The sequence below is a fragment of the Hippocampus zosterae genome, chromosome 5 (genome assembly GCF_025434085.1).
Source record: "Hippocampus zosterae strain Florida chromosome 5, ASM2543408v3, whole genome shotgun sequence".
Lineage (NCBI taxonomy): Eukaryota > Metazoa > Chordata > Actinopteri > Syngnathiformes > Syngnathidae > Hippocampus > Hippocampus zosterae.
This window is the reverse complement of record NC_067455.1, coordinates 3668300-3687865: the sequence shown is the minus strand read 5'-3', so window position 1 is coordinate 3687865 and position 19566 is coordinate 3668300. Positions and strand designations below refer to the sequence as shown.

At 46.5% G+C, this 19566-nt stretch overlaps 5 protein-coding genes across 5 annotated transcripts in view; 2 read left to right on the top strand and 3 right to left on the bottom strand.

The window, feature by feature from the left end:
- Window positions 1-19566, bottom strand: part of ddx61 (DEAD (Asp-Glu-Ala-Asp) box helicase 61) — an 81986-nt gene that overhangs the window by 36222 nt on the left and 26198 nt on the right. The gene's annotated exons all lie outside the window — the stretch shown is intronic.
- Window positions 8-2305, bottom strand: LOC127600621 (trypsin-2). The gene is made up of 6 exons (XM_052065312.1): window positions 2229-2305; window positions 1583-1733; window positions 1240-1490; window positions 978-1114; window positions 218-319; window positions 8-138 (listed from the first exon to the last, which is right to left on the bottom strand). Exons 1-6 carry the CDS (start codon window positions 2266-2268, stop codon window positions 91-93), a joined length of 729 nt encoding a protein of 242 aa, XP_051921272.1. The 5' UTR covers window positions 2269-2305; the 3' UTR covers window positions 8-90.
- LOC127600622 (trypsin-2-like) lies at window positions 3657-5336 on the top strand. Its single transcript, XM_052065315.1, has 6 exons — window positions 3657-3769; window positions 3855-4005; window positions 4094-4344; window positions 4571-4707; window positions 4819-4920; window positions 5274-5336. The coding sequence occupies exons 1-6, from the start codon at window positions 3730-3732 to the stop codon at window positions 5319-5321; spliced, it is 729 nt and encodes a 242-aa protein (XP_051921275.1). The 5' UTR covers window positions 3657-3729; the 3' UTR covers window positions 5322-5336.
- On the top strand, window positions 6463-8037 carry mrpl17 (mitochondrial ribosomal protein L17). Its single transcript, XM_052065362.1, has 3 exons — window positions 6463-6841; window positions 7452-7520; window positions 7674-8037. The coding sequence occupies exons 1-3, from the start codon at window positions 6668-6670 to the stop codon at window positions 7923-7925; spliced, it is 495 nt and encodes a 164-aa protein (XP_051921322.1). The 5' UTR covers window positions 6463-6667; the 3' UTR covers window positions 7926-8037.
- Window positions 8432-19566, bottom strand: part of tmem145 (transmembrane protein 145) — a 31215-nt gene continuing 20080 nt past the window's right edge. The window contains exons 8-15 of the mRNA XM_052065137.1: window positions 19233-19301; window positions 17539-17619; window positions 16580-16658; window positions 15740-15833; window positions 13618-13790; window positions 12197-12317; window positions 11803-11991; window positions 8432-11554 (exon numbers count right to left, since the gene is read on the bottom strand). Of these exons, the coding sequence (XP_051921097.1) occupies window positions 11294-11554; window positions 11803-11991; window positions 12197-12317; window positions 13618-13790; window positions 15740-15833; window positions 16580-16658; window positions 17539-17619; window positions 19233-19301 (1067 nt within the window). The 3' untranslated portion in view covers window positions 8432-11293. The remainder of the gene's footprint in view (window positions 11555-11802; window positions 11992-12196; window positions 12318-13617; window positions 13791-15739; window positions 15834-16579; window positions 16659-17538; window positions 17620-19232; window positions 19302-19566) is intronic.

Sequence of the window (19566 nt, the reverse complement as noted above, 5' to 3'; positions counted from 1 at the left end):
CAGGGAGTATATTTCAAGATTGCTTTATTGGTCATGTCGTCCAGCACTAAAGATGGAACACAAAGTGCTTGACTGATCCACTCGGATCACTTAGTAGCTGGCCATGGTGGACTCCAACCAGTCGTTGAAGATGCAGACCTGAGATAGAGAACGCATGGTGATAAATCGTTTTTTGGCTGATTTTCGAGACGATCACAATCACGTCACGAAGAAATACCTTGGCGTAGACACCGGGGTGGTCCTTCTCGGCACAGCCGTAGCCCCAGGACACGACACCCTGCAGCTCACCATTGCACACCACGGGGCCACCGGAGTCACCCTGACACCACAAAGATCATGTTTAACGCCGGACTTGGAGGTATGTGACGGATGCCCAAAAAATCAAATTCCGCAGCCTAATTCCGCCAGACGCGGAAAAGGGTCGAATTCATCCAAAATGGTTGCGCTTGTTTTCAAATGATCTTTAGCCACTCCCACATTTAACATCCATTGACAAGTCGTAAAGACCACGAACAACCATTTGTATCGTTCAACTATCGGGGTAACAAATGCTATTTTGCGGTCATCTGTTAATTTTTTTTAGAGATGACTTGACAGTGACACTTCACACTACGCAACCCTCGTTTGAAACTTGAAAGATAAACTGGATCAGTCTTGACCATTGGTGTCAAACTCATTTTTGTCGGGGGCCACATTGTAGTTACGGTTTTCCTTGGAGGGCCATTATGAATTTTGGGAAACCTTATAAATGTTTTTGGGTTTCTAGTTTTCGAATCAGAAGTCATGAATAAAGACTGTTATTGTGGATTCCATTTGACAATTTGTAATTTTGGTTCAGACTTTAGCAAGCATCATGGAACTTTACATGCTTGATTTGCTTTCGCCGGCCACATAAAATGATATGGCGGGCCAGATCTGGCCCCCAGGACTTGACTTTGACACCAGTGGTCTTAAAAGTCAAAATGGGTTTGAAATACCTGGCAAGAGTCCTTGCCGCCTTCCAGGTATCCGGCGCAGAACATGGCATTGGTGATCATGCCGGGGTAGGAGTTCTTGCAGTCCCTGTCGGACAGGATGGGGATGTCCAAGCACTGCAGCTTGTTCTTGTCAGCGGCTGTGGAAGACCAATTCAGAGGAAACTCGCGCTAACTTGGAAAATGAAGACCCGCGTATTGAAAGCACGCTTCCCAAACGTTTCGTCCCTGAGACCATTTGAGACCGAAAGCTGACGCGACTCACTGGAGCTCATGGTGTTGCCCCATCCGGAGACTTTGCACATGGTGCCGGCGGGGGCGCAGCTGCTGGGCAGGGCCACTGCCTTAACGTGCTGGTTGAGGGTGGCGGGACTGCTCAGCTTGATCAGCATAATGTCGTTGTCGATGTTGTACGAGCTGTACCGGGGGTGGCGGATGACGCGGGACGAGCTGATGAACTGCTCGGTTCCCTCGGACACCTTGATGTTGTGCTCGCCCAGACGCACCTGCACGCGGCTGGAGAGCATTTCGGCGGGTTTGAAAAGGTCGGCCGGCGGGAGAGGGGGGGGTATTGAGGTACGTTGATCAGAACGGGGGGCGTTACGTACGACTTGTAGCAGTGAGCGGCGGACACCACCCAGTTCTCGTTGACGAGGGAGCCTCCGCAGAAGTGGTAGCCGGAGTTCAGGGACACCTGATGGGGCTGCGAATGGGGCTGGCACTCGTAGCCGCCGACGATCTTGTCGTCCTCCGTGGCAACTGCAATGACACGTTGCGGAGGAAGGTCTTCAAGTGACCTTCTCGAAAGGTTCTCATCAATGATGGAGAAGACGAATGAGACATCGTCGAGTCTCTGACTCTCTTCGGTTCCTTCCAACTCTCGCCTAGTTGACGAATATGTCAGAATGCGAAGGAAGTCTAGCGCTGGAGAGACCCAAAGCGTAAATACGCCCATTCGGATTGTAGGAAAGTCAATTTGACATCTGGACAACCCCCCCTGACCCCCCCATTCAACATTGACAGCTAATTTGTTCGCTCAAGGTAGTACCAAACATAGTTCTCTTCCTAGCAAACTAGTCAGGCCGGATTGACCCGGGCAGTCTCCTTTCTACTGCCAAGTCGTGACGTTAACTCCATTACCAGGTACCTCATTGCCAACCTAAAACCGTTCACCATCCACACTGCCGACGTGAAGTTGAAACAGACAAATCGATTTATCGCCGCTAGCCCTCGTCGGCTTCGCGTCGCACTCACAGGCCGCTCCGATGAGCAGAACGAAGACCAGACACCTCATGGTTTTGCCGAGTGATCTTGTCGATGAGATGACCTTACCCGAAGGCTCGCCTTATAAGCCGCCGCCGGGAGCTCTGCCCTCCTCCGCCGTCCTTCCCCATTGGTCAACGGAGAGCCAATCACGACGGAGGACGTTGGGGTGTTTCGGATCAAATTTTCGATCCGGGCGTCAACCTTCCGTCAACATCAAACTTGGAGTTAAGATTTTATTGTACTCGGTGTTTGGTGTCGGAATATTCGCCGCGAAAGACCAAGAGGCAAAGTCCGACAGTGCCATTGCCTGACATCAATTCATGTTTCCATTTTCATCGTCTTTTCAACTCCGATTTAGAGCTTCCACATTTTTTTTTCTCCTTGCCGTAAAAAGCTTTCGCTTGAGTGCCGCTGGTGACATAACGGCTCTTGTGGATTCGATATCTCGGCATGTGGGGGAATTCCCAGCATTTTACCCCAAGTGGCCCTTGCCAATCTTAAACGAACAAACAGAGCGCAAGGTCACGCTTAAATAACGTTTGCTGACACGACTCAACCGAACACGGGCGGCCAAAATGCAGAATGATTTGTTTTCATCAAGGCAAAGGATATCGCTGCAAATGTTGGGGCGAGCCTGACGATTTGCAAAATCCGCAAGACGTCAACTCAACTTTGAGTCTGCAAATCTGGTTGGATGATCCGATACAAAAAAATGGCTGATGCAATATCTTTCAATGAAGTGCCTGATTTTAGGATGTGTTCAGGACAAGGTACGTTATTGATCCTGATGGAAATTCCTTCAGTCATTGGAAGTAACAGAATCAAAAAATTATCTCGTATATTATGCGCCCCCACAGGTAAACGATAATCGATTAAAAAAAATGAGTCTTTATCGTAAAAGAAAGTCAACGGATTTTCTATAATCTTGCTCAGGTCCGAGATCGACATTTATTTTGTGATTGCAAACACTTTATTTTTCTTCTTTCTACCCCACAATCTTGCTGCCATAGACTGTACATTTCCTCAGTGTGGGACAAATTAAGGATATCTGATCTTAAATGATCCGTCCAAATGTTCTTGAGCTGCCGTGTCTCAAAAACTTGAGGCCACAATCAACGTCTGAGCTTGTGAACAGTCCACCTGTAAAAAAAAAAAAACTTGGCAGCACAGTGTCAAGGTCAACCACGGCAAAAAAAAAGTAAGTCGATAAAAATACATTACATACCTTTATTGACCCCCCCCCCCCAAAAAAAAAAATAAATGTGACAATTGTAGCTTTAACAAAAATCTCTCTTTAGTCCTGCTGACTTAGCCTTGATGGTGGACATTGAACCGGCACCCAGTCAGCTTTTTTTTTCGGACTTGGTCATTCTAATTGGTCAAACGCAACCTGTTGGGCGTTGCCCAACAGAGAGGCCGGAGTAGCATCTTCCAATATAAACCGGACGTCTGGGTGAATTCCCGTCATCGACGGTGTCACTGAGCAACCATGAGGTGTCTGGTCTTTGTTCTGCTCATCGGAGCGGCCTGTGAGTAAAACTTTCTTTGCGTTCAGTAGGCAGGAAGACGTCAAAGAAAATCGTTGGGGGAACCGGTTTGTCGTCTTGTTTGCAGTTGCCACGGAAGACGACAAGATCGTCGGCGGCTATGAGTGCCAGCCCCATTCGCAGCCCCATCAGGTGTCCCTGAACTCCGGCTACCACTTCTGCGGAGGCTCCCTCGTCAACGAGAACTGGGTGGTGTCCGCCGCTCACTGCTACAAGTCGTACGTAACGCCCCCCGATCTGATCAACGTACCTCAACCCCCGTGTCCCGCCAGCCGACCTTTTCAAACCCGACGAAATACTCTCCAGCCGCGTGCAGGTGCGTCTGGGCGAGCACAACATCAAGGTGTCCGAGGGAACCGAGCAGTTCATCAGCTCGTCCCGCGTCATCCGCCACCCCCGGTACAGCTCGTACAACATCGACAACGACATTATGCTGATCAAGCTGAGCAGTCCCGCCACCCTCAACCAGCACGTGAAGGCCGTGGCCCTGCCCAGAAGCTGCGCCCCCGCCGGCACCATGTGCAAAGTCTCCGGATGGGGCAACACCATGAGCTCCAGTGAGTCCCGTCAAAATTCTTCCCTTCTCGTGTTGGGCTTCGAAACCATCTTAATGTAACACGGGATGGGGGTAGCGGATCAGCGCTGATGGATATACATGTCTACGGATAAGCTTTTTTGGTCTATGGCCTCTCTTGGTATTGCGTCGTCCTTCACACGCTTGAACAGGTCAGAAAATCTTGAATCCAAGCTCAGGAGGTTAAAGGTTCAGTGTCAACGTTCCAGGCGCCGACAAGAACAAGCTGCAATGTCTGGACATCCCCATCCTGTCCGACAGGGACTGTGACAACTCCTACCCCGGCATGATCACCGAGTCCATGTTCTGTGCTGGATACCTGGAGGGCGGCAAAGACTCCTGCCAGGTAGCGAGCTCCGAAAGGAACGTATCCAAATTACTATTTTTTTGGAACCCTTGAGGGATTGACTTAAAAGGTCGAACGTGAATCGTTTGTATCATCCCTCCCCGCCGTCAGGGTGACTCCGGTGGCCCCGTGGTCTGCAACGGTGAGCTTCAGGGTGTTGTGTCTTGGGGCTACGGCTGCGCCGAGAAGGACCACCCCGGTGTCTACGCCAAGGTACGCCAAGCTATACTGCGGATATGGATGGAATCAATTCGGAATTGGAGTAGTAGGATTGAGTCGGCCATTTTGGATGGTTCCTTGTCCAACTTTGAAATAAGTTGGAGTAGGCGCCTTCCTTGTTTCAATGATCCTGAATCCGATCCCCCCAAAAAAAACGTAAGAATGTACTTTCAAAAGCTATGTCAAACACTTTTCAGTTCTGGTAGAACGTCAACTCATGAGAACTGCTCTGAAGGAGGAACTGATATAATTTCTTCCATTTTCATTTCTTGTAAATATGACGGTGCGTTGTCGGGGCTGACACTTCACGTAAACGGTCCTTTAACCAAAGTCTTGTCGATCCACAGGTCTGCCTTTTCAACGACTGGCTGGAGAGCACCATGGCCAGCTATTAAGCCGAATCCCGCGATCGATCGCCTGAGCCTTGGCCGCCTGCGTGAAACTACATGTTTTTTACCACCCGGGACGTCACCGGATTTGCCCTCAAATGTGTTGCGACTTTCCATTGTACTCAATAAAGGCTCCAACAGTGAATTCCGTACAATGTGTTTGTGTAATATCCCATCTGAACTCCATCACTAAAAACAGCCTGAAAGGCTTTTACTCTCATGAAACTAAGATTGATGCTCAATTCGTAAGACCGACCTTGACACGTGGCGGCTACCGAATCAAGGTCAGAAAGCTGGTCACAACTCAACTGAGCTTTTTTTTTTTTTTTTTGGGTGGCCAAACTGAATTGCTTTCTATAAAAGCATCACTTTTAAACGAGTATGGAGAAGTTTTCCCATCAGCACCATGCCAGGAGTTTTATTGGCCTCCAGGACCAGAGGTAAGGCTTAATAGGAGGCAGCCAATAAAAAGCCTCAGAGAGAACAGTTGAATTGGAACCTAGCCAAAGGGGACTTTAACCTCACATTCCCAAATGTGTTCATCTTAAACTCAAAATGAGTTATTGAAAAACGACACTGTACAGGACTTCTCATGATAAAGAATACAGATATTGATTTATGAGAAGATGGATTTTAAAAAGCCAACGACAAGCCATGCATTTCAAAGTTAAACCTTCAGCGGTTTTGAATTAGCGCAATTTCAATTAATACGCTGCCCCACCCCCACACACACACAAAATGTCAGGCAGTGCATTTAGTTCCATTCACTAGGGACTTACTCAACGTAATCCCCCTCTTAGTATCAAGTTCAAATGATCGAATCGATCAATACTGTACAAAAACGGAACATAACTGTCCGTGACAGTAGACATTTGCAGCCATTAAGTACAAGTACGGACGGAGGCAGGGTTGATAAAACATTTTTCAAAAACTCTCACTACAGACTGTAACCCAGGCAAGAATTTTTTTGAGACACCAAAACCTGATTTTCAGAAACTATTTTCAATTAAATGAACCTGTTCATTCATTGTATAATTGTAATAATTGCAAATGAAAAAACATTTCCACGGTAACGAACGTCAACGAATACAGTAGCATTTTTTTCCATTCAAGGCGGAACTTTCGAGTCATCCTTTTTTTCCGCCCTAGCCGGACAGATTTCGTCGACGCGCCATCAATGTCATGTAAAACCTCGCCATGCTTTTCCGTGTTTACCGACCTCGGCTTTCGATTTTGACATGAATTTGTCGAACGATCGAAACAGGAGGACGTTCTGAACATTTTCCTTCCAAAGCGTGTTTTTCGCATACCTATTTTGATTAGTTTGTGGTGGACCAAAGCGAGCGGCCAAGATGCGCCTGACGCTGCGGGCGTTGATCTCCCACGGCCGAGTGGCCCGGAGAATGGGGCTGGGTCCCAAATCCCGCTTGGACATGCTGCGGAACATCCTGACCGGATTGGTGCGACATGAGCGCATCGAAACCACCGCTGCCCGGGCGGATGAAGTCCGCTTCTACGCCGAGAAGGTAGTTCTTCCGCTCATGGTGATGATAACGCGCTAGCACTTGGACAGCACTAGAGTCTTCAGTCCAAATCTTTGACAACCAGTTTAAAGTCTGACTACTAAATTACACTCGTGCCCACTTTGTCCGCACGACTCTGGTACTAGTGAGGCGGAACTATGCACTAGTAGCCTGTTAGTGATGATAGTAAATTCTACCAGTGCCTAATTGTACACTTTGCATTACTCTTTGCTAGTTGAATGTATGTACATTTTACAAAATAAAGGCATAATTATTTTGCATTGGATAATACAAAAATGCAGAGGTTTGGTGGTTTTAAAACGAAATATTTGAACTTCGTTAAATCTACATGATGGATAAAAATACATTTGCAATTGCAAATACAAATTTAAGTTTACTTGGATAGACCCCTCCCATTCAATTGGAAATAAACTAATACATAGAGCAACGAGAAGTGTAAGCAGTACTGAAAAAAATGAAAATAAGTGTACATCAAAAACTAAGCAAACAAATATTCCGAAAAAAATACTGGTAATATGTTAAAAACAAATACAATTTAAATTATGTAAGATATTGATTCCCAATGGACGTTCGTGTGTGTTGTTTGTCACAGCTGATCGACTACGGGAAGAAAGGAGACACTGACGAGAAAGCGATGAAGATGGCAACTTTTTGGTTAACGGTACGAGTACACATCTGTATTTGTTCAGACTATAGTTGTTAAACAGTGCTCTGCATTTTTTATGTTGTTTTAAAAGTCGTTTCCTAGCATGGTGACGGAACAAATTAAACTCAAGGTACCAACGTATCCTTTCCGACATTTGGATCTTGGCAGGAGAAGGACCTGGTCCCTAAGCTGTTCAAGGTGCTGGCTCCGCGCTTTGAGCGCCACTCGGAGGGCTATACGCGCATGGCCCGCATCCCCAATCGGCAGAACCTGGACCGGGCCAAAATGGCCGTGCTGGAATACAAAGGCAACCCTTTCCCTCCACTCTACCCGGTCAGGAAACAAAACCCTCTCACACTGGTCAACCAGCTGCTCGCCGGCTACCGGGAGGACAAGGCCAACTCTGCACCCAAGTCATGAAGCAAAGGACTCTTTGCCCATGAATAAATATTGCAAATTAGTCTAATTTTATTCTTCAGTGAGTGTTGTTGACCAGCAGATGTTTCTGTCTTTAATAAATGAATAAAAAAGACACGTGTGCCACAACTCAATTGTATAAACAAATAAAACCTCACTCGTTGATCATTTTAAGAGATGTAGTTATGGTGGCCATCAAGGAACTGATAACCTGAAGGCAGACAGCAAAAAAAAAGTGCGCTGACTGCATTTCGACTCGAGATGGCGCCAGAACTGAACCACATGCAGTAAAAATGAACCCCGCCCCTCCCCCCATTTCATTTGAAATTCACAAATGTATTTATAAGCTACTTTTTGTAAACGATGCGCAAGTCTTAATTTAGTCATAAACCAATGAACAAATGTAATTCAGTTTGTTATACTGAAAAAAGAGGATTGTCTCCACATTTCTTCTTTTCTGTCCCCTCTAGGCAGCAGTAAATGATGCCAACACACCCACACACGAGACCTGTAGTAAAACATGTTTTAATTATTTTGGCAACAACGGTATCATCTACAGCGTATTTGACACCATTAAAATCCATTTGAACAGTGCTTCCTTCAGTGACGTGTGCTCTTAACCGGAGTTTTTAAAAAAAAAGAAGAAAAAAATGCGGTCTTCTAGCTCAGCCCTCCAGCCGTGTGTGTGCGCGCATGCGCGTTTAAATGCAGAAGCAGCGATCCGGTGTCGTACTCATGGCGACAGAACAAAAGGATTATATACATGTACATTAGACATGTAACCACATACAAGTACAATACAACAATTCAATCAAGTGTTACTCTGTACTTAAGTCACACGAGAACAAATGCTAAAGGTGCGTGGGGAAAAAATGGCAACAGTGTTCCCCCTTCGTTGTTTAGAATTACTGCCACGTCTATGCTAATTTTGGTTAGCCTGCCATTGACATTTCACATTAAATTTTAGCATTAAGCTAGTTGGCTTTTGTTCAATAAAATGGGATGGTCTGGTTGAACGTTTGAGTGTTTTTTTAATATACGTTTAATGCTTTTTTGTTTTATGTCTTTGTTTCACAGCAACATTTTACATTATATGTTTGCAATTAGCCAGTAGACTTTGTTCTGCAAAATACGGATTTGTTAAGCAATTTGGTGTTTGAATAATCAATGATTACCACTCTTGTTTTATGTGTTCGTTTCACAGAACATTTCAACGGAGTTACAAAGACTTTGAAGCAAGTGTGCTTTGCTCTTATTTGGAGACCTTTACATTTCCTCAGTGATGTTATATGATTGCGTTTCTTCACAATGCGAGTGAGAAGAGGTGAAAAGGAATAATTTAAAAAGTGTGTTTTATTAAGGTTAAGTTTCAAGGAGTGTTTCATGAACGTATCATGAGCTTAATGGGGTTTCACTGTATTATGGAAATGTTATGACAAAATGTCTAATGTCTTACAAGAGTAAAGTAGAAACAACACAGATCGTTTTAAAAACTTCAAAATTGTACCTGGACATGTTTGGAACAATAACCAAAACTGATGCTAATATATTCAGACCAATGCCATTTTCTTGTCCCGCCAACCCAGATTTATATATATTAAATATATATATATATTTTTTTTTTTCAAGAGAAGCTAGTGGTACGATCGACACCACAGCAGGGATTTATTTACATGTGTACACTTTAGCATATTTCTAGCTGTGGTAACAACAAGGTAGCAAGGTGACATCATCACAAATAAACAAGACCAGGAACATTAAAGTGCTCCATGCAGGACACACAATATGTGCACTTGTTGCTTTTTCTACACACTGTCGCCGTAGTAGTTTGACGTTACACCAGAAATTCAAACATTGGCACGGTTTGAACACTCAGGTGCAAAACGGTTGAGTTTTTGAGATAACGCGAGCCCTCCACGGAGTTAGCCGTGTCATGCTAAATACATTCAAACCCCTATTTTTGAACACTTATATTTACATCCCCAAGGCTGTACATGTTAAAATGTGTTTATTTATCTTTTAAACTAAAATTGACTTCAATTTGAGCTCACTGACTTGAATGCTACATGGTTGGGCTCGCTAACATTAGCCGTTGCATCTGTCCACGGAATTGAAATGTCAGCACAAAAAAAAAAACCCCATAAAACAATCACGTTGATATAAGGAAGGAGCAATCTTGACTATCTTTCCGTTCAGAATTAGTGGACACTTGGGTGTAAAAATAACAAGTTGTGATAAGTGAGCAAGACACTCAATGTTATTTGGCTAACTATGAGCTTTGTTGTTTTACCGACTGGCAATTTGGACGACGAGCCGTGAAACTGAAGAGTAATCATTAAAAAAAGTGACATTTTATGAGAACATCAGAGAATCCATGAAAACAACCAAGGGGAAAATCTTTACGAGATGAAACTGTCACAATATGAGTACCGGTAGTTGTCAATTTCCCCCGAATAAAATATTCTTGTGCCATTTGGCATGAAAACATTCATCAAAGTTTCACCCGATTTTGCTGACTGAAGCTTCTTTTGAGGCTTGATGAGAACACGGAAGCTTATTGTGTGTATGACTAAAAAAGTTGAATGCTCAATACACACCATAAGCGAACACCGAATACAGAGAACGGCTTTATGGACGGGAAACACAACACAAACATGCGTCATTTTTTTTTCTCTTTCGTTACAAATACCAAAAAAGCCGTTTAACATTGACAGCATATGACGAATCTGCAGCTGTGAAGGCAAACATCCATACCAAGTGGTTCCTCGACGTAACAATGAACAACTTTTTAGTTTTTTTTCCGCCCCTTTGTACACGACAAATTAATCTCAAAAGGTTACCAATCTAAAAATGAATAAAAATCTTAAAGAATAGCTGTTTTTTTCCCCCTCTCATCAAAATGTGTACAAACAAAAAAATATATATTTTTTTTAAACTACAGTATTTTTTTTTCTCAAAAAGGAGTGAAATGCATGATTTTTTTTTCTGGTTGAAAGTGGAATTTAAATAATATGAAAAATAAAAATGAGTGCAAGTGTACAAACCAAAAAATACATATATTTTTAAACTACAGTATTTTTTTCTTCAAAAAGGAGTGAAATACATGATTTTTTTTCTGGTCGAAAGTGGAATTTAAATAATACGAAAAATAAAAATGAGTGCAAGCGGGAGCTCGGCTGTGAAGCTATTTATACATTCACCAAAAAAAAATAAAAAAATGAAATTGAGGGATTTTGTCAGTTTTTTTTTCACAGCGTGGCGCGCAGAAGTCCTTCCCGTTGGTCAAATATTTATTGCTTCTCTAGGAACAAGCGCTTTTGTGTGCTCCTCCCATAACGTCTTGAATTTGTACTCACTCCGTCCTCTGGTTTTCACGCCTTTGATCCGAAGCCGCCTCCGCCGGCCCCCTGCATGCTGAAGTACTCGGTGAACGACGGGAGCCGCAGCGGGAGCGGGGGCGAGCGGACGGCGGCGGCTGCTGCTGGGCGCGGCGGGATGGGGGGCGGAAGTGGCGGCAAAATGGACGTCGGGTCGTCGACGGGGGCCGAGGTGGTGATGATCTTCTGCTCGCTGTTCCTCGGCACGTCGGGGACCTTCCGCGGCACCGTTTCCTCCACCGTCTTGACTGGATCCTGCGGGGCAACAATGATATCGACAACGGGGGTGTTAGCCAAGTTATGACCAAGTCACCGATTTACAAGCAGGAAGAAAGTCCACGAGAGAACAAAATCCTGGCCTAAATATCCAGAGAGTGAAATGTAAAGTGTAAAAAAAATGAAAAAAGAAATCGCTTTCCATTTCTAACAAATTGGATGAAAACACGCTCGCCCTGCGGGATCCCGCGGGTGAAGGCGCTTGAGGTTTGGCTCCCGCGACTCACCGACTGGATGGAGAAGAGTTCGGTGAAGTTGGGCTGCGAGTCTCCCAGGAAGGAGCCGTTGCCGTAAGCGTGGTGCGGGAAGCTTTCGCCGCTCTCGCCGCCTTTGGGGCTGGACAGCAGGATCCCGATCTGAGACGTGCGCACGTGGTACGGGAAGTTCTTGTTGGCCGCCGACGGTCGCGTTATCACCTGCGGATGACAAAAAAGAGAGGGCGGCGTTTAGTTGAAAAATGATTCTTTTGGCGGAGTCCAATCGCAGTTGCTGCGGTTCGCGACCGACTTGAAACGGCAATCCGCGGTTGGCCGCGTGCAAACGAGATCATCAGTTACTACGCAAAGGGCGACGCGGATGTGAAAGGGGGCGTTTATTGAGCCGTGCGCTGGTGGGACAAACCAGGAAGACGACGTGGGCGTAGAGGTGGATGCCGAGCTGAATGCCGTTGACGATCTTCTCCCGAGCCCAACGGGGGATGCCAAAGTTGGCGATGAGAGCCATCACGGGCACGGCGAAGAACCTAAAAAAACCCCAAATAATAATAATTATTATAGGCCAATAAAATCAAAACGCGTGGCGGCCCGGTAGTCCAGTGGTTAGCACGTCGGCTTCACAGTGCAGAGGTACCGGGTTCGATTCCAGCTCCGGCCTTCCTGTGTGGAGTTTGCATGTTCTCCCCGGGCCTGCGTGGGTTTTCTCCCGGTGCTCCGGTTTCCTCCCACATTCCAAAAACATGCATGGCAGGCTGATTGGACGTTCTAAATTGGCCCTAGGTGTGAGTGTGGGCGTGGATGGTTGTTTGTCTCTGTGTGCCCTGTGATTGGCTGGCAACTGATTCAGGGTGTCCCCCGCCTACTGCCCGAAGACGGCTGGGATAGGCTCCAGCACCCCCCGCGACCCTAGTGAGGAGGCGGCCCGGTAAGTCCAGTGGTTAGCACGTCGGCTTCACAGTGCAGAGGTACCGGGTTCGATTCCAGCTCCGGCCTCCCTGTGTGGAGTTTGCATGTTCTCCCCGGGCCTGCGTGGGTTTTCTCCGGGTGCTCCGGTTTCCTCCCACATTCCAAAAACATGCGTGGCAGGCTGATTGAAAACTCTTTTTTTTCTTCTTTCTACCTACATTCTTGCTGCTGGAGGCTGTAAATTTCCCCAGTGTGGGACAAATAAAGGATATCTTATCTTATCTTATCTAAATTGTCCCTAGGTGTGAGTGTGAGTGCGAATGGTTGTTTGTTTCTGTGTGCCCTGCGATTGGCTGGCAACCGATTCAGGGTGTCCCCCGCCTACTGCCCGGAGACGGCTGGGATAGGCTCCAGCACCCCCCGTTACCCTTGTGAGGATCAAGCGGCTCGGAAGATGAATGAATGAATGAATCAAAACACAATCTTGCTCATATGAAGAGACAAAATGAAAATGAATCATCTGAGGATCTGTTATTTATTCATTTGTTTTAGCCTTATTTCATACTTTTATTCTGACGTGTGAAAGGAATCTGCTGTACATTCATTCATCATTCATTCTTATCTGAAATGCTCGGAACAGCAGCGCAGTTCCTTATTTTTTATTTTTTGCTGTTATTTTATTTGAGGTGTTACGACGACAACAGACCATTCCCATTTTGTCCCGTGATTCCCAAATGAAAAATACATTTTCATCAAGGGCCATTCACAGAACGCGCAGAGGGGCAATTTACAAGAGCTCGAAATCCCCTCGACGATTCGAGTCCTTTTTTTTTTTTACAGAAGCATATGAATAATTCAAAGCAAAAGATTCTCGCCGCCGATGAATGGCGGGTTTTCCCCCCCGCCGAGCCGAGAACTCACCACAGCGTGTAGGTTGTGAAGAAGGGCACGTAGAAGGGCTGCTTTTCGGGGTAGTGCTTGAGCGAGACCAGCACGGCGTAGCAGAACCACACGTAGGCCAAAAGCTGCAATCCCATCAGACCGTAGCCCGCCGGGCTGTCGTAGGCGTACAGAACCTCGCCGGGATCAAAGAACTGAAAGCGCGTGGAACACGGGTACACGTCATGGACGGAAAACCGGGCGCCCAACCGTGCACAACTTGAACGAAACCGAAACACACAGACACACAAATCTCCCCCCCCCCCACGACCCCCCGTTTCGTCCTCCCACCCGTCGCAGTCGACTTGGGACCAGCCCGAAGGCTTCCGGTCAATCGCGACGTACGTATTGGGCAGCCGTGCCTTAAAAATCTGAGGTAATTCGCTAACTAGCTTAGCGCCTGCTGTTTGCGCATGAGCGGTGGGGTCAATGGGGTCAAAAGGTCAAAAATCCAGTTGCCCTGTGTGGCAATCAAGTAACGGGATTGATCGTAAATTCTGCCGGATTTAGCGCTGCTGTTTGAATGGCGGCGCCACGGCGGGGGTGTTTTTCGACGCTTGTCAAGTGAAAGCCCGGGAGCCGCATGCGGCTGGCGGGCCGCGGGTTGGCCACTCCCTTTTTTTTTTTTTTAAATAGCAACACTGGGGAAATCAATCGAATAATTTGAGAGATCAAAGTGGGCATAAGTACATGCGTCTACGTTAATTTTGATGACAATTGATCGCCGTTTTTCTGAAGGTTCAGCAACATGAAGCTTTTTCTCTTGGGGAGCGTCCCGCGAGAGGGAAAGTCCAAATATTGGGGGTGATCGTTCGGATATTTTCAGAGGTTGAAGCGGGCGAAAGCAAAGATGTCTACGTACATTTCAGTGGCAATTGAATGCGGTTTTCCAACATGACGCAACTTTATGCTTGATTGCGCCCACGCGACGCGTTTTTTTTTTTTACTTGGTCGTGGTGACATTGACACCTCCCTCCTCGGTGTCCTCACGCACCCATCGTGGGCGTGTCCCGCCACCAGATTGCATTTCACGCTCCATTGGACACCAGGTGTGACCGCGTTACCCGCTGCTACAGAATGCCCTCCCCATCCCCCCCACCCCCACAGCCGTGTAACCCGGTTGGGTTTATTTTTAGCCGCAGCTCCCTCGAGTGTGGAGCGTCTTCATCACCGCATGGATTGATATCGAGCCGTGCCCCGCTTCCGCAATGTCCGATACTTGGCATCGGTGCTTATCTACGCCGAGCGGGGTGTTATTATTATGTTATTAATGTGTTATGTTATTAATTCGTCAGATGCTAAAAAAAAAAAATCACAGCGAGTGGAGTCGTCGCACACCCAAAGATGAGCAACGCAACGCATAATTCATGAGGATGACAATAATCACAGACGGCAACTGGTGGGGGGGGGGGGGGGGGGGGACTCCGCAGTGTGTCTTCATGGTCATGAAGTGACCGATTGCCCCATTTGGAAACGGAGCCAATTTTGTCAAATAAACTGGGACCGTGACTGAGAACTTTAATTTGCTCCATGACAAATGTCGAAACACAGTTTACTTGTATTGCAACCCCCACCCCCCCTCCCCCGTTGAAATGCCATTAATCCCTTCTGGCTAGAATAGTTTTATTCCTGGGAACTCCACAACAAGCAGCAAATATAATGAGCAATTCTTGTCATTTGGAGTCATAGTTGAAATGTACTGAAGAGAATTACACAACGTGTAATTTATCAAACCACAAAATTGACAAAAGAGCATCACGTTAACACATCGTGCAAAAAAAAAACAACACCAGATTGGTTCATGAAAGTAACCTCCATATTGTGGTAGCTCCACCCCTTTAAGTCACGGGTGTCAAAGTCAGGGCACCGGGGGTCACATCTGGCCCGCCACATCATTTTATGTGGCCCGCGAAAGAAAATCAAAAAGTCAACTTGCGTCATCCTTGCTAAAATCTGGACTGAAATGTCAAATTGTCACGCGTCATAAAATTCACGTAATAAAAAAAAAATCCCTTTTCGAAAACCGCGTGGGATGAAACGATAGCGTCAGGGGTGACGCGGATGGCGGCGAAGGACGGCAAAGGTGGCGCGTGCGCGGGTGTACCTCGGCCTCGTAGATGAAGAGGATGACGTAGGTGATTGTGTAGACGGTCATGTAGATGCTCAGCTTGACCGAGCCGCTGTGGCTGATCCTTGCCCTGGATCACACACACACACACACACACACAAAGAGTCAAAGTTGATCCATTGGTTAGGAAGGGAGGGGACAAGGTGGTCTAAAAACTACAACGAGATTTCCGGGCAAAGCAGCAATTTGAGCTCACAACAGGACCGCTGAGTTCACATTCGAACTCCTTGAACAATCGACGCAAGTCAAGTTACCTGAAAGAAATACTCACCATCACTTAAAGCCTTCTAAATATTACATTCGCAAGCAGCAAGACTGGAAGCTAACGAGGGTCTCCTGTTTTATCCAAGAACAGGCTGTGGGCGCGATGCAGCCGAGTGAAGATTGTGGAGTGGTGTTCTCTAGCATCCGAGGTGGGTAGCAAAGCACTACATTTATTCCGTTACACTTACTGAAGTCATTTCTTGGATCAATTGTACTCGTCAGAGCAGCCCAATTCAAATGGATCTTTGACGTCTATAGCCGTCAATGGCAGTGAGGGAGTTAATGAAATGTAGTTTTTAATTTTACTTGTTTTTTTTGGGGGGGGGGGGGGTCACTGAAAAGTGACCCAAGTAATTATTTGAAGGGATACTTTTTACCTCTTCATATTATTCAAGCAACGGTACAATTTGTTGGTACTCCACCCACGCTGGGTTTGTCATTTATAAATGTGTGTCCTCGAAATGTAAAATGCATTTGTAACATGCGCACACACACACACACACACACACACACACACACACACTCGCGTGCGAAATAAGATTGCAGCCCCACCTGGTGACGGTGAAACCTTTGCCTAGCAGTATGAGCATGAGCAGGAACACCAGGAAACTGAGTGAGAAGAGTAATTTCCCTGGGGGGACACAAAGAAGACACACAAAAGTAATAAGGCTGGAACAAAAATGGAGAGGGAGGGATAGATTAAAAAAAAAAAAATCATACACTGCATGCGCCATTATTGGAGCATTTTCAGCTGCAAGAAGCCCCCCCCCCCACCCCCAAAGTACGAACTTTCTTGGGCCATTGTGTGTTTGTACAGCAGTGACAATTTGTTGATGGCATTTAACAAAACCAAAAGACAGACTCGAAACCAGAAACCAGCAAGAAGAAGAACCAAGATCTCATCGCATGCATTTGCGCAAATTTGGAACTTTCAAAAGGACCCCGGGAACTATTTTCTCAATGCAGTTGCGAGGTCATATATCAGAGCGCCGCTCTCCTGGTTTTTGTCCATTCATCCCCGGAGATGGCCTTCAAGGTGTTTGTGAAATTGTATCAAATAAAATTTTGAGCATGGGCGGCCCGGTAGTCCAGTGGTTAGCACGTCGGCTTCACAGTGCAGAGGTACCGGGTTCGATTCCAGCTCCGGCCTCCCTGTATGGAGTTTGCATGTTCTCCCCGGGCCTGCGTGGGTTTTCTCCGGGTGCTCCGGTTTCCTCTCACATTCCAAAACATGCGTGGCAGGCTGATTGAACACTCTAAATTGTCCCTAGGTGTGAGTGTGAGTGCAAATGGTTGTTCGTTTCTGTGTGCCCTGCGATTGGCTGGCAACCGGTTCAGGGTGTCCCCCGCCTACTGCCCGAAGACAGCTGGGATAGGCTCCAGCACCCCCAGGGACCCAAGTGAGGATCAAGCGGCTCGGAAGATGAATGAAAAATGTTGAGCATGTCCGTTAGCGCACAAGCTGACTAGCAGCCATCCTTTCAAAGTGGCGAGGAACACGGGGCACTCACCGAGTATTTTCAGGCTGCCGTTGCCGACGCCATCCCGAGCGTAGAGGCCCCAATAGACGCAGTGGAACAGCAAGCTGAGCACTGCCGATGGGAGGGGGGCGGGGAGGGGGGGGCAAGACATGCAAAACATAACACATAAGACGATTGTTTGAGGTTGTCTGCTGGAATGATTCGTCGACAGCGCCAATCTTGAAGCAGGGAAGAATTCTGTCCACTCTGATTCCTTCCCGTATTTTCATATCATGAGCTACTTTTGGGTTGGAACAGATTTTTGATAGCAGAAGTGCAGGTGTGCTGGCCAGGATGCGAAGTGCCTGTTCGAGGCTGCCATCGCCCGCTCAGTGAGTCTGGGCTGTAACATCGGCCGCAGCCTTACTATATGAGTTATTGTTGTCTTTGATTCATTCACACCGCGCCAGCACTTATCGGGAGCACCGTTTGGGACTTGTTTTTTTTCGCCTTCCTCCTTCATTTTCTTTTTCATCAAAGAAAATCATCAGCCCTCTCGTTCTCTCCCTCATTTTATTTTATTATTTTTTTTATCTCTCCCGGACAGGTTGAAACTGTGAAATAAATTTTGTTGCTTTGGACTGGATATGTGCAGTGACAATAAAATTTGATTTCCATTGCCATAAAAACTTTTTTAACCATAAAAGTGGAAAACATCGAGCAAGTTCTTGGTTTGAAAAGACAGACGAAATGCCTGACATTCCGAGCTTTTTGTGAGCAGTGTACTACGGTAATCCCTCGTTTATCGCGGTTAATGGCGACCAAAACCACCCGCGATAAACGGAAATCCGCGAAGTAGCGACTAATTAACATATATATATATATATATATATATACGCACACACACGCACATCCGCGAAGTAGCGACCAATTAACACACGCACACACACACATACACACGCACGCACACACACACACACACAGACGCGCTTGCACACACACATAGGCCAGCGATCCCACTGGCGCAGTGTGTTTATGATTAGTCAATTAAGGATGATTAGACAATTAAGGATGAAAGAAACCTGCTTTTGTTCTTATAAGCCTCCTCTCTCTATCTCTCTTTCTCTCTCTCAGCCACACACACACACACACACACACACTAGCAACATCATAAACAACACTTAGACACTGATCAAAGAGTAACCCACGTGAACAGAAAGAAGATGCACAGCCAATCAATATGGCTTTACATCTTCTCAGCCCCCCCCCCCCCTCAAATCCGGATGTGCCGAAGCCTTTATAAACCAACCGCAAATAGCGAGGGATCACTGTACTTTAGTACGGAGCGCAAGTTCTTTTGTCACCTCTGGAAGAAACGAGGTTAAAAATAAGATGAATTTTCGAGGGGGGGGGGGCGGGAAAAAAAAGACAAGTGTGTGAACGGTATCAGGGAGGGCATGGGAAGTGATTTAAAAAGAGGAGAAGTGCGCGGCAAGCAAAAGGAGGAGACGAGATAAGGAGGAAGAAAGCGACAGAGAGCGGCGGGTGCCGTCGACCGGCACGCTCCGGCGCACACACGCCGCCGCCTTCAATCGCGCCCATTCCGACGTTAATGCGGGACGATAACATCGGCGGGGCTCAAGTGCGGATTAAAGCTGCTGCGAGCGCGCGGGCGGCTCGTCGTCATCCCGCCGCAACCTGAACCGACTTCCCGTCGTGCGATTCTCCGGGGCGGCAACACTCACCCTCCACACCTGCGGCAGTCATGAACATTTTGTAGGTGGTGTGAAGAAGCTGCCTCCCCTTCAGATTATCTGCGGAAAAAAAGGCATCAAAAAAATTTTTTTTTTGTGGGTCATTGTGTATTTGAATTAGGTTTTGAGCTAGTTGTTCAGGTTTGAACAAACACCCGCTGCGGCGGCATGTACTTTAAGATTTGCTGCGCGATTAGTGCCAATGATAATCATCATTATTTTTGTCAGCAATATTGTAAGTACAATTATCAATCATTTTTTAAACCCTCCTTTGTCGTAAGCAGGGTTGTCAAAGACATTTTTGTTGCGTCTTCGCTCGGAGGGC

Bases quoted from the DNA above. Each gene is read 5' to 3' on its own strand.
- LOC127600621 (XM_052065312.1), bottom strand. From the start codon at position 2,268: ATGAGGTGTCTGGTCTTCGTTCTGCTCATCGGAGCGGCCT. The intron at 1,491-1,582 runs GTACGTAACGCC...AATGCTCTCCAG, and splicing joins GCCGCTCACTGCTACAAGTC to CCGCGTGCAGGTGCGTCTGG. The intron at 1,115-1,239 runs GTGAGTCGCGTC...GGTCTTCCACAG, and splicing joins GGGCAACACCATGAGCTCCA to CCGCTGACAAGAACAAGCTG.
- LOC127600622 (XM_052065315.1), top strand. From the start codon at position 3,730: ATGAGGTGTCTGGTCTTTGTTCTGCTCATCGGAGCGGCCT. The intron at 4,345-4,570 runs GTGAGTCCCGTC...TCAACGTTCCAG, and splicing joins GGGCAACACCATGAGCTCCA to GCGCCGACAAGAACAAGCTG. The intron at 4,708-4,818 runs GTAGCGAGCTCC...CCCCGCCGTCAG, and splicing joins GCGGCAAAGACTCCTGCCAG to GGTGACTCCGGTGGCCCCGT.
- mrpl17 (XM_052065362.1), top strand. From the start codon at position 6,668: ATGCGCCTGACGCTGCGGGCGTTGATCTCCCACGGCCGAGTGGCCCGG. The intron at 6,842-7,451 runs GTAGTTCTTCCG...TGTTTGTCACAG, and splicing joins TCCGCTTCTACGCCGAGAAG to CTGATCGACTACGGGAAGAA. The intron at 7,521-7,673 runs GTACGAGTACAC...GGATCTTGGCAG, and splicing joins TGGCAACTTTTTGGTTAACG to GAGAAGGACCTGGTCCCTAA.